At 37.5% G+C, this 13,673-nt stretch overlaps 1 protein-coding gene across 1 annotated transcript in view; it reads left to right on the top strand.

Moving 5' to 3' along the window:
- The window catches only part of LOC127626785 (protein shisa-6), a 100,454-nt gene that overhangs the window by 55,945 nt on the left and 30,836 nt on the right, over positions 1-13,673 (top strand). The window contains exon 5 of the mRNA XM_052102819.1: positions 10,848-10,886. Coding sequence (XP_051958779.1) covers positions 10,848-10,886 — 39 coding nt within the window. The remainder of the gene's footprint in view (positions 1-10,847; positions 10,887-13,673) is intronic.

Genomic DNA, 13,673 nt, shown 5'->3' with positions numbered 1-13,673 from the left:
AACTATGTTACTTTGAATAATAAAAAGCTTGTGTTGTAATGTATGGAATTATTTCTATAAAAGGGTATAAAATAATTTCTCAGGCATTTTAACTTCAGTAAAGGGATAATACAAAAGACTGAAAGGAAGGAAAGTGCATTGAGAGTATAGGAAATCCTGTTAATTGATTACCAATTAAAACAATATTTCCAAGAAAACACCTATATCAAACACTTAACAAAAAAAAATCTGTCATTAATTTTAGAAGTTACTGTATGGCATGGCTCTCTAGGAGATGAAATGGGGAAAATGGCAACATTTACTCAAAACCAATTAATTTAACCCCTAATGTTCAGTTAATTTTTGAAATTGTGATGAATAAAAATGTAATGTTTTACCCAATAGCCTATATTAAGACATATATGATGGGAAAATGAAAATTTACTGCATAGTAGGAATGAAAATCAGCAAAAGAATGACAGTGGTATCAGCAGTTGTATGTTTCATCCCGCCTCCCACGGCACACTTTCTATATAATGAGCTTGCTGAGAGCAAAAAGCTTTTATTCCTGTAATTAAAACCACCTTTTTTACATTTGATCATGTAGCTTCACGGAAAGTACTGAAAAAACATTTGCCATCTCACATTACACCAAGTCACTTTCTCTGTCCTTCCCCATCTTAATCCCCTTCTTTTCTCTTCCTATCATCATAGATTTTCATTCAAAACACATTCATTAATGATATCAGTTGCTGGTCACTGAAGCATGCCATGCATGTTTATTTTAGCTGCTCTTCAGATCAGTCACAGATTTGCACTCTCTTGACATACACATTCATTACAAAGGACAACATACACTTTTCTGCAAAGAAAATCAACATAGTTAATATGCCCTATACCCAGAATATATCAGCAAGCAAACACACCCAATTAAACTGCTTGTGTTTAGTATGCAGAAGGATAACACATAGGATTCAAGCTGCACTTTGCTAACTACAAAGAATCTTAACAACTGAAGCACCTATTTAAATTCCTGGAGGCCAGAGCACTGATTTTATCTGCTGTCTTGAAACCTCCTCTTACATGTTTGCTTAGACAGTTCCCAGTTCCTATCAACAAGGGTTGTAAAAAATTGCTCCATTTGAATTGATCAAATTATGTTTGAACTACCACGCCCCATATGATGTTGAGTTTTAACTGAAATCACAGAAATAGGAATTTACTAGTCACTCCCAAGGGGAAGACACCACAGAGACCACACCCCGCCTAGAGAGGGTGGAGGGGGGGTTGCATTTCGAGTGGAGATCCGACGCGAGGAGCGTGAGGTCCGAGAAGCAAGTCTGGGTGGGGCAGTAGGGTGCTACTAAGACGACCTGCTCCTTGCACTCCCTGACCTTGCACAGGGTCTGTGCAAGCAGGCTCACTGGGGGAAATGCATACTCGCGTAGTCCAGGTGGCCAGCGGTGTGCCAGTGCGTCGGTAAGGGCGTACCAGAGCGGGTAGTGGGAGGATTCTGGGGAGGTTAACAAGTCTACCTTTGCCTGCTCGTATAGACTCCAGATCAGCAGGACTACCTGAGGGTGGAGTCTCCACTCTCCCTTGTGAGTGACCTGCCATGACAGCACGTCCGATGTGGTGTTGAGGTCGGCTGGGATGTTAGTGGCTCACAGCGACTTGAGGTGCTGCTGACTCCAGAGGAGGATACAGTGAGCGAGTTGTGACATATGAGGGGAGCGTAAACCCCCTTGGCTGTTGATATATGCTACCATTGCCGTGTTGTCTGTTCTAGCCATCACATGCTTGCCCTGGATGAACGGCCGGAACCTCTCAACAACTCGAGCCATTGTAGCCGAGGGTCCGACAAGGAGCGTGCAAATTGCATACAGCGCCCCAGCCCGTCTTGGAGGCGTCGGTCATAACCACAACGTGCCTGGAGACCTGTTCTAGGGGAACACCTGCCCGTAGAAATGTGAGGTCATTCCAAGGGCTGAAAAGGCGGCGACAGATTGCCGCCTTCAAACAGGTCAACCATTGGAGTGCTTGCCACGCTGGCCTCATACCCAGGGGTAGAAGGACCAAGGCAGGGAGCAGCTGGGGTGGCTTGCTTTCTGACGAAAGCTAGCTGACCGCAACGTTGCCATGGTCATGTCCTCGCAATGAGGACAAGACGCATCCATGAAAGATGTCTCGGCATGTGCGGCACCCAGGCACTAAAGACAGTGATCCTGGCCATCTGAAGGTGAGAGATATCGACTGCATCCGGCAATAATACACAACCGGAAGGGCATCTTTAAAAAGTAATGTCTTTAAAAAGACATTTCGATGTGTGCCGCTATTTTAGAATATACTCTTTTAGGTGGAAAAAACTCTTTTAGAATATACTATAGTAGATCTGCCGAAGCGCCCAGGGGCGATCTCTGCAGTGCACCCATGCAGAGAGGGGAGAAAGCCGCTGTAATGTGCCTTCAGGATCCAGCAGAGATGTAATGGAAGCTGTGGGAAATTCAGCATTCTGAATCAATGACCACTGGCTCCGAAGAGAAAATCTAAATGAGCTTTATGCACACCAGCTCCTTAATATCCATATGTCCAGGGGAGTGGCATGCAAATACCACTCGCCATTTCCCATTGGCCTTATATCAAAGATCAGAGGTGTCCCGGGCTCCCAAGAGTGACCCCTAGTGTCACTACATCGACACAATGTCGAGTGAGTGACAGTTAGAGAACACATTATATAAAGTCTTTAGGTATTTGGCATTTCAAACACTGATTATTAATATCATCTAATGTTTCTGAAAATGCCCCATTTGAAAAATTAGTTTGCTTCATATTTCGAACCCTTAAAAGATTCTATAGAGAACCCTTTTAAATGGTTCTATTAAAAGAAACCTAAAGGGTTTTTTGAGCCAGGTGGAAAGGTTCTATATAGAACCTTCTAGGGGTTCCCAAAATGCAACCCACCGGCCCACTCAGTTCTCGGGAAAATGCCTGGTATGCCAGATTACCTGTCCAGCCCTGGCACTTTCTAATGTTAACAAATGTAACATTATTATAAAGTGAGAACACGTTCTTGTATTCAAACACAGCTTGACACTTCGTTTAGCTTGACACAGCAACCTACAAATGGTATGTTTATTATGCGACGCAAATGATGGTATGTTTATTACACTGACACATCCTTGAATAATCATATTATAATCATAATCATTATTATAAATCTCGGGCTGATTGACAAATACAAATGCAAAATGGATTACTGTTAACTGTAGGCCAACGGTAGGCTTATGTTCAATAATATGGAAATAAACAATATATTGCATTCTAAATCCTCTTTTTGTATTGTCTTTTATTATGCTCTATTTGTGTGTCAAAAATAATGTAAAGCATTTTAAATATCTGTATTTTTTATATAATATAAATAGATTTTATTTATAATTATTAAAATATAACTATTTCTAATTATTTAATCATTATATATTGAATTATTGTTATTTGAGGGGCTTTCTCAGCAAATATTTATATTGCGATTAATTAATCAGCATACATAATTAAGTTGTAATCGATTGACATTTTTGTAAAAAATGTAATCGATTGACAGCCCAAATTATTGATTAATACTAATCAACTACATGTATTTGCTGTGTTATTATTTTGTAGAGCTGCTTGTACTTACATATTGTTATTTTTTATAACTATAGTAATTAATAATAGTAACATGTAATACATGTAACACATAAACTGTAAATTAAGTGTTACAAAATTGATTTAAAGGATTTTAACTATTTTTTTGTAATCAATTTAAATTTAAGACAAATTCCAGAATTGAGGAATTCAAAAGGCATTCTAAATTCAACTGTGCATGGCACCCTACTCTGCTATGTACCTTTGGGCTTTGTTCTGATGTGTGGTAAGACTGACATTTGAAACTATCTTTCTCTGTTACTATGCTATCATTAAGATCACACAGACATCAGCAAATCACTCACTTTGGGACCACGTACCGGTCACACATACAGCACGCCAGCTTGCTTTTACCCTCTACAGGTACAGCCACATACAGACCCGGATGCTGATTGATTTCTTTATATGCTAATGAAAGTGAGCCACTGTAATCGGGAACAAAAGGCCCCCTCCAAGTGAGCTGCTGTGAGGGATGTTTAATTAATGTGAGTTATTACTCCACCTGAGTGCTTATCACAGCAAGTGTTGATTTTAGATACTTAGGATGGCAATGCAGAGACAAAGTAAGCTTGTAAATAACAAGCAGTGTTTTTTTAAACTGACTGCAGTGAGACCGCCTTGGTTTTGGTCACTGGTGCGTTCACACTAGCGCAGTGGGGTGGAGGGAATAGACACAGCAAGGGTGTGTATTGTGCTTTTTCTGTATATAAAAGTTCACTGTCTAATAAAAGATCCATTTATAGTTTTTTTTATGTTTTTTAATACATTTTAGGAATTTTAGGGGTTAATTATTCTTTTTGGCCAATTATTAAAATATTGTAGAACAGAGCATAACTAGAAAAATGTATATTAAATTACCATTTTTGGAATTTAACTAATTTCCGTGACTTTTCCAGGCCTGGAAACACCTATTTTAATCATCCATGACTGTGGAAACCATATATTTTGATCAAAGATGGTTAACAGACTGGGGCCAGTGCCCTGTGGCCTCTGACTATCAGGAGCTTCAAGCTGAGGGACCCACGGTGGCCCACCTCCTGAAAACAAGCCACTGCTGATGTACAATTGATATAAGAAAAACTGCGCTTGAATGTGTGCCAGTGAATATTGCCACCATGTAACATGAAAGCACATTTCTGCCCCCCTCCTCAGCATGAACAGTGCCTTCTGAACACTTTATTGCAGTTTGAAGTTGTTTAATAGTCGTGATACATTGTCTCCTTTGCAATGATTCACATGCTGGGTTTATTCCAGCCTGATCTCATGAAAATTATGTGACTGTGGCATCATTTTTGCAAAATTATCTTACATGTTTACTTACACTTCCCAGAGTAGATCCGAGGTGAAATGTCCACTGTTTGTGACTAAAAACAAGTTACATTTTCTCCCAAACAGATGAGGTTCATGCTTGAGTTTTAAATCAATAAAATCTACCTACCCTAAACCTTAAACCTAAACCTTATAGTTGCAGAAACCAGTGTTAAGTTACTCAAAAAAAGTAATCCACTACAAATGACTAATTATTTATCTAAAAATGTAATTAGATTAATGTAATGATTACTTAATTGAAAAGTAATCACATTACTAATTACTTTACTTTTAAGTTAGTTTCTAAAACACTTTTCTGCTCAACAAATTCAAAATAATTTTTACATTTCTTCCTCGTTCAGTGTTACACACAAGTCATACACTCACTTCAACACATTTCTCCTTCAAAATGACTCATTACAGGGCAATAATGTATGTATTGTACATAAATAAGAAATAAGCACTATACTAACTCTATACTGTAATGTACTTAAAAGTAATTCAATTCATTGAAAGTCACTAACTGTAAACAGATTACAAGAATTTTAAATGTAATACAATGCACTACTTTTTTTCTATAAAGTAAGTATTAGATAACTAATTACTTTGTGATTGGATATCTTCTTACAAGTCATGTGCTATAGTAAAAGTGTTTTTATGTCATTTGATAGCTTTGTGTGAGACTGTGAGGAACAGGGTGAAAACTATGCGTTTATTAACTGATAATCCTCAGTTTTACTCATGATATGTGTAAAAAAAAATCTGATTTGTCCTACAGGGTAAACAGAGTGCTTTGTAATTTTTACAATAGCTTGTTTTTCGTGACTGTCTAAGATAAAACAGCAGTTTTCAACAATGTTTACCCTTGAACTGTCAAAAGTGAAACAATGGTTTCTCCAAGTGTTTCTCAGCCTATAACACAAGGAATGTGAAATGATCCGAATCACTTGACATACACTGCTTTATTTCCCTTCATATCTGTATCTGCAGTGACCCCAAAGATTATAAACAAAAATAAACAGAGATCTAACAGTCATGGAAACCCTGGAAATATCAGAGAATGTCAAAATTGGTTATTATATCATTGAATATGATTCCTGTTGACTGTATTAAAACACCATTTACAACTACAAATAGAACTCACTTTTTGCGCCACTCTGTGGACAGAGGGCAGTGATTACAATTTTGGTTAGCAAAGACCGATTTCAGCATCAGAACTTACAACCTACTTTTGCCGAATTTACAGGTAGATCATTCTGCTCAGTGAACTGGATTCAAATCTCAGGAATATGCATTTATGTCAATTGTTTGTTTGTACAATGAGAAATTCATTGGTCAAAAGATGTGGGAACCCTGTATAAATCCCTCTTCTCTGGTTCATCTGATGGATTCCATTCAAAAAGCACCACTGCGGCGTGACCTGCTCGTATGAAAAGCAGACAACTCCTGCAGCACTCTTGTAGAACTGTTTACTTATGGTCACAATCTAAATGAAAATCTCTGTGAACATCGACTGCTGCTGTCAAGGAAGAATGAGTCTGGTGGCCAGTTGGAGTACACAGTGTTCTGTCAGCATCTTAGTGACATCTTTGTGGTGCCCTGGCTCATTGGCTGTCTAGTTCTCTCCTCAAATGCTTGCCTGACAGTGTCTGAATTAAATCATTTACTGCCCTCCAAAAGTGTTCGGCAGAAGAGCTACTGCTGTTCAGGGTCTAATGGGTGACTTTTAAAAGGATAGTTATCCCAAATATGAAAATTCGGTCATTTACTCACATTCATGTTACTCCAAACCAGAATGACTAAGGAAACTTTAGGTAGAATGTTAGTCTCAGTCACCATTCTCTTTCATTGCAACTTTTTGAAGAGGTGAAGGGGGAGCTCACCCTGTGGTCTTTGTGGGTCCTAACACCCCAGTGCAGTGACAAGTACACTATACCTTAAAAAGGCACCATCCTTCGGATGAGACGTTTAACCGTGGTCCTGACTCTTTATGGTCATAAAAATCCCAGGGCACTTCTCGTAAACATTAGGGGTGTAACCCTGGTGCCTTGGCCATATTCCCCCATTGGCCCTTATCAATCATGGCCTCCAAATAATTCCCATCCCTGAATTGGCTATATACTCTCTCCTCTCCACTAACAGCTGGTATGTGGTGCGTGTACTGGTGCACTATGGCTGCCATCACAACATCCAGGTGGATGCTGCATACTGGTGGTGGGTGAGGAGCATCCCCTGTTCACTGTGTAAAGTGCTTTGAGTGCAGTATCAGAAAAAGCACTATATAAATATAAAAAAGAAAGATAAAGAAAGTATCATAAAAATTAAAAAAAAAATTTTTGTTGTTATCCATCATTTGGATGTTAATCCAAATGCATTTTGACCAAATCCAAGATTAAGATGAGTTGTTATGTGTTTTAACTCTTAAATGGGTCAAAATGGCCTGGACATAACAGGAAGGTTAAGCAGGGATAGGAGTAAACATAAAAAGAAAAAAGAAAATACACACTTCAGCGTTAAGATTAAACAGAAGATGCAGAATTTGTGTTGAAACTGCAATATGCATTAGTCATTGTTGTGCATTACATGCCTTACAAGTTTTGTCAGTGACAGATTGCACCGTTACACCTAACAGAGCATCAAACTCATCTAAAATCTGCTGTATATGTACATTTTATCCTGTATTTACCATAAACAACAGTGACAGTCTCACAAAGTGACCAATTTTTTGACCAGTAGATTGTACTTCAGATATTTGCTTGCATTATTTCTAGCATTAACTTCTCACACAACAGTGTCTGTTCTCAGAGGCTGGGGTCATTCAGTGTGGGCTGTTGGACTACCCTGTGCCTCTGCTGTTTGAATCACACTGAGAAATTCAAGGCCCCCTTTACTGAGGTGCTGTGAGTGGTGGGTGAAAAAAAGGCTGATATTTAATCAATAAAGATGGATCAAAGTGGTACACCTCTGCTTGCCTGTTGTAACAACACATTACTGTTTGCTACTTCACAGCATTCTTTCATCTCATAGGTGATGTTTCTCTCCCTGGCTCTCTTTATTTTAGTGTTAGTCAAGCTCAAAGCTCTGCAAGAACTCATAAGGCCATGTAGGGTCTTTGGAGAGATCTAGTAGGCTAAATGTTGACTTTAATTTGATATAAAATCAGTTACATTTTTGTATTCATGTATGCCATGTGGCTGGGTGGATGCAGATAACCGACTGTTAGAGGGTATTGTGTCTGTAATTATTGTTATTACATACTTATTGCATACTTATTACATGTATATAACGCCATGTATTATTGTTGTAACAGCACATTACTGTTTGCTACTTCACAGCAATTTTTCATGTCATAGGTGAAGTTTTTCTCTCTCTGTCTCTCTTTTTAGTGTTAGTCAAAGCTCAAAGATTTGCATGAACTTATAGTGCCATGTAGGCAAGGTCGTGGGAAGTAGGGGTGCTGCAGCACCCCCTGGTGTTGAGATGATGGTTGTTCTTTTCTTTTTGTCAGTCTTTTTATATATATAAAAAGACATATTAAAACATTTAGGATATTTTTTCCTAAAAACTGTATGCTTGAGAATATTTACAATACTGAATAGTGACATATTTATTTATAAATCATGAGGGCCTTCATATCAACATCCCCTGAACACAAAGCGACGTTTGTACTATTTGAACTTTTGGAGCGCCTAGTCATGCATCTCATGGTAATGCTTTTGGTTTATTATAAGCTGCTGCCAAACAATGTATATTAACAGTTGTCAGTACCTTTTAAAATGACACTGATATGCTATACTCTTGCTGCAAAAATGTAATCGGCTATGTTCTTGTGTGCTGTGCAGATTGGGCTTTTGAACATAAAATATGGATATGTTCTTGTCTGCCATGCGCAAAGGGTTCAGTGTGTGTGCATGTGCACAGCGTGCAGGGGTGTGTGAGAGATGAGTGAGGGAAAAATTTTGAGAAAGAATTGTCCAAGACTAAATCTCAGAAAAGTAAAATGACTGCACTCATTCATTAACACTGATTGTTACAGTAATAGACAATGTTATATTATAAGGTAATATTATGTAATCCACTGTGCTGAACTTTCCCCCTTAATTTTCCCACTTCCCACTTCTGTTGCTGTCTGTCAGCCCATAAGAAAAGTTTACTCGTGCTTGAAGCCAAAAACCAGGTAGGGAGAGATGATAGTAGGTAATCAAATAGCAAAAAAAAAAAGTCCCCATCTTAATATACATCCCCTGAGAAACCATCAGTAAAATCGCAACCCTGTATCAAGTGATGTCATAAACCACTATACGGATGAGATTTGGTTTATGTGGGGCAAGGCAATGATTGCATTTCCCCACATAAGTTCCCACTGATTTTATTCCCGTCCAAAACAAGCATATCAGTACTTTTTCCAGGCTTTTTCCTGGATTGCGCATGACAATAAAGATTACAGTGTTTTTAATCTTCTATATAATGCCCTAAAAATAATCCAAGTAAAGGTGGCCCACTGCGAATTGACATGCTGGTAAAAAGCCAGTGATATTTTGTTGTGAGCACTTGTTGATTCTGAAGCTATCTGTGTCTAAAGTCATCGGTCAAAGACACCAGAAAATGAAAAGAAGCGCATCACATCCTCAAATAAACGCTTAAGAAAAACATGCATCAACCCATATATGCAACAGCCTCTGTTAACTATTTAAATAGAAAGAAGGATCATATTTTCAGTTGGTTAGGAAAAGTGTAGCCGCTGCATTTTGGGATATATGTTCCATCTTTTTTAATTCAAGATAGTAATAGAGCATTGCACTGTTGTAATTTGTCAAATATTCTAATACATTTCTTCTAATAATCTAATGCAAAAGTTTAATATTTTCTCCATAATTAATCAGCACTAAATACATTTACTCACAGATCAATAATGTGAGAATACACCTCCCACTACAGCACCCCAACATAAATCATCTTCCCACGGCCCTGCATGTAGGGTCTTTGGAGACATCTAGTAGGCTGAATGTTGACTTTAATTTGATATAAAATCAGTTGTATTGTATGTATTGACATATGCCAAATGGCTGAGTGGATCCGGATTATAGAATGTAAGAGGGTATTGTGACCGTAATTCAGGGTGCTACTGGTGAAATTGAATTTCACTGCCACTCCAGATTTGACGTGAATACTGAAGTTAACTATTATCCTGCCATGAGGGAAGAGCAGATTACAGGCTTCTCAGAATCTGACAATTATTCGATGCCACAGAAATGAGAACGTTAGTCATAGACATGGAACAAAGAAATGCTGAACAATACTCAATACTCAAGATAAGAGTAAAATGTTTTAAACATAATTGAAAAAAGAAAAAAACTTTCAACACATGCGCACAGGTTGTCAGATACCTTCACTGATAAATTATCTGTTGTGAAAACATCATTGTATTTGTTTGTTTTGGTCAAATGTGTGTGTGTAAACACTATAAAAAGTGAATAGCATTTGTTTGTTTGTTCAGATTACATTTTTTTCTACAAGTTATTCAAATGTGTTATGTCTCATGCTCACAGAAATAATTGTAGCATATTTCAGTGTACTAATGTGAATGACGCATTTCTTTCACCATGACTTCAGTCTCTCTTGCAGAACTGCATGATGATTCACTCCATCCTAATTAATTTTGTCAAAAGCCATTGTTTGCCAAGCGGAAAGACAACTCGGATATTAATCTCTTCTCTATGTGCCAATTTTTGTAATGAATGGTCCCCTTCCCTTTCTAGAGGTCATTGTATAATGGATATTTGATTTCTTCACAAAAAAGCATGCTTGTGTTAAGTGCCACAGTCTTTTGTTGTTACTCGCTCACTCACACCTTCACTCTGCCTGGTTGTGTCTTCTAGGGGAAAAACACTGGCCGGTGCGGTCTCAGAGTCACCATGGTAGGAATGACAATTCTGTGTAGTACAATGTGTTTCTTACCTTGGCCTCTGCCTCTGCCCTCTCTGTCTGTGTTTGTGGTGGATGTGTCAGTCTGTGTAACCTCACTCCTCACCATGTAGCTGTGGAAAACAAAATGGATGATTCGATTTTTATTTTGTTTTATTTTACATCTTTTATTGAAAGCCAAGCATTCTTTTCCTGCTTAATCTACACCCCTGTAGTATCTATGTTCCTCTGGATCCACTCTGTTCTTCTCCATTGCTTCGGCTTCAACATGACTCTGGCTTCGTCAGACAAAGGAGTACACATGCTATCGCAGGGATAAAGACAGTTTTGAATGATGTTACTTCTTATTAATTAAAGAAGACATCAGAAAAATCTGTGCTTATCCCTGTGGGCAACGTGATGATGCTCCTCCCAAAGGAAGATCTTCTGGTGTTGTCCCCAAACCTGGTATGTGTAAGTGAAAAAGGGCCTTTTTACTTTTTTATATATATTTAAGATAGAAAATATGTCATGTGAGGTAATTTGTTGTTATTGCATAGTTATTTCATACTTGTTACATTGTTATAACACAGATATTACATTCATCATTAATGATACAGTGTTGTTGTTGTTTTTTTTACCCTGTATGGTACGGTGTAGCCTTTATTCCTTTAATTCTTACATTTTCTTTCTGAAAAAAAAAAAAAAACTAAACTAAAACATAATGCTTTGTTGGAAATAAAAGAGCAGTCTTTAAAGTAACCAATAGCATGCTGTTTTTTATGCCACATGACATTCAGAAGGTGTCTCAGCCTGGAATGATGAACGCAGGGTGAGACACCTTCTGAAGTGCTCCACAATATGCTCTAATAAACACATATCACAGTTTCTTCTACATCATGATTTTTTGCTGCATCATTTAGAAGATACAAATATGCTTTTCTTAACTGATCATTTTTATCAGTCATAAATTTAATACAATTGAGAAAATACACCAATCAGTCACAACATTAACATTTGTGGTTATCTGAGTTACCGTAGACTATGTCAGTTCGAACCAGTCTAGCCATTCTCAGTTGACCTCTCTCATCAACAAGGCGTTTGCATCCACAGAACTGCAGCTCACTGGATGTTTTTTGTTTTTGGCACCATTCTGAGTAAACTCTAGAGACTGTTGCCCGTAAAAATCCCAAGAGATCAGCAATTACAGAAATACTCAAACCAGCCCATCTGGCACCAATAATCATGTAATTATCTAATTAGCCAATCAAGTGACAGCAGTACCGCGCATAAAATCATCCAGATACGGGTCAGGTGCTTCAGTTAATGTTCACTTCAACCATCGGAATATGGAAAAACAAATTTTGGCAGCACGTAGGGAACTTACACAATGTTAGGCAGGTTGTTTTAATGTTGTGGCTGATTGGTGTATGCCAATGCTGTACCACATTGGAGAAAATACTCTGTACTACAACATAACTGCACCAATGATTTTTTATAGATGGTGGCATCAATTATATTATTGCATTTATTTATTTATTTTTAAGCGTTTACCATAATATAATTACATTTTTGTATCATTTAAGACAATTATGATTTATGTTATTTATTTATTTTATTAACACATTAATGTTTTTTATAGAAAATGGAAGAAGAGTGCACTGTTAGCTATAATAATGATTCACTCAATTTTAGTTTGTATGAGTTAAAAGTATATAAATAATTAATTGATTATGGAAATGTTAATTTAATTCAAGGATAATGTGATCATTTTAAAGAAAGAAATAGCTTTTGGAACATTGTGGTACAGAGTTGCCATATGGTAACATTTTACAAAAATATTTTTTACTGTCTTTTTATTTTTGATTTTAGAGCTATTTTATGTCAGAAAATATTCCGCTTTAAGAACAATGTGTTGGTAATTTGTTATTATTAAAAGGTTATTGCATACTTATTACATGATAATTACATGCTTATTTCAACCTGCATTTATAAGAACTTTGTTAAGTGAATAAAACAAAGTAAAACAAATATTAACTACTCTGTAGTTACAACCAGCATTATAATGTCACTGTTGGTTATTTGTATACTCTTCTGACATGCTGTTTATTATTGAGTGCATGTTTCAGGGTATGGGTCAATGTCCATGAAATAGTTGTAATGTCTGTGGTTAAATAAGCCAGTGGAGTGCTTTTGGAGTGGATTCTGATCCCAAGAGAGAAGTAGCCACGGCCAAAGCCTATCAGCATGTATTTGTCAGTGTGGGCACAACATTTTAAAAGCACATACAGATCATTATTTACCCATCAACATCTTTTCCTTCAAGAGCCAAAGGTTAGCAAGGCTCAAGTCTGGGAGTGAATAAATGGTAAATGATGAAGAAAGCTCTTTCGCAAATTATATTACGGGCTGGATATTAGTGACAATTATATGTCATACTTGCAGAGCTCAATTATAGCTCAATTACAAAACAGACCAGTTTTATACATTATACATGTCAGGACAGGTCAAACTTTGGGCAAAAATGCCAAATTACAGTTTAGGGCAAATTTTCAGGGCTATTATGGCATTTAACATTTCACAATTAAATGTTAACCGTTTTTGTCAGTGGTTAAATGCCAAACCCCAGTGGCTTTCCGGCTCTGTGTTTGTCAAAAGCACAGGAGAAGGGCAAGTGCACTGGATTCAAACTGTCAGCAGGCCCATTGGGGCAGACTTTGTTGCCCCCATAAAACTAGATAATTAGTGCCATGACCTGCACTTCATGCACGGCTTTGGCATCAGGAGTGGATCTAGAAAAT

This window comes from Xyrauchen texanus, chromosome 33 (assembly GCF_025860055.1).
Source record: "Xyrauchen texanus isolate HMW12.3.18 chromosome 33, RBS_HiC_50CHRs, whole genome shotgun sequence".
In the NCBI taxonomy this organism is placed as follows: domain Eukaryota; kingdom Metazoa; phylum Chordata; class Actinopteri; order Cypriniformes; family Catostomidae; genus Xyrauchen; species Xyrauchen texanus.
Note: the sequence above shows the minus strand (reverse complement) of the source record. Positions and strands in the feature narration are given on the sequence as shown.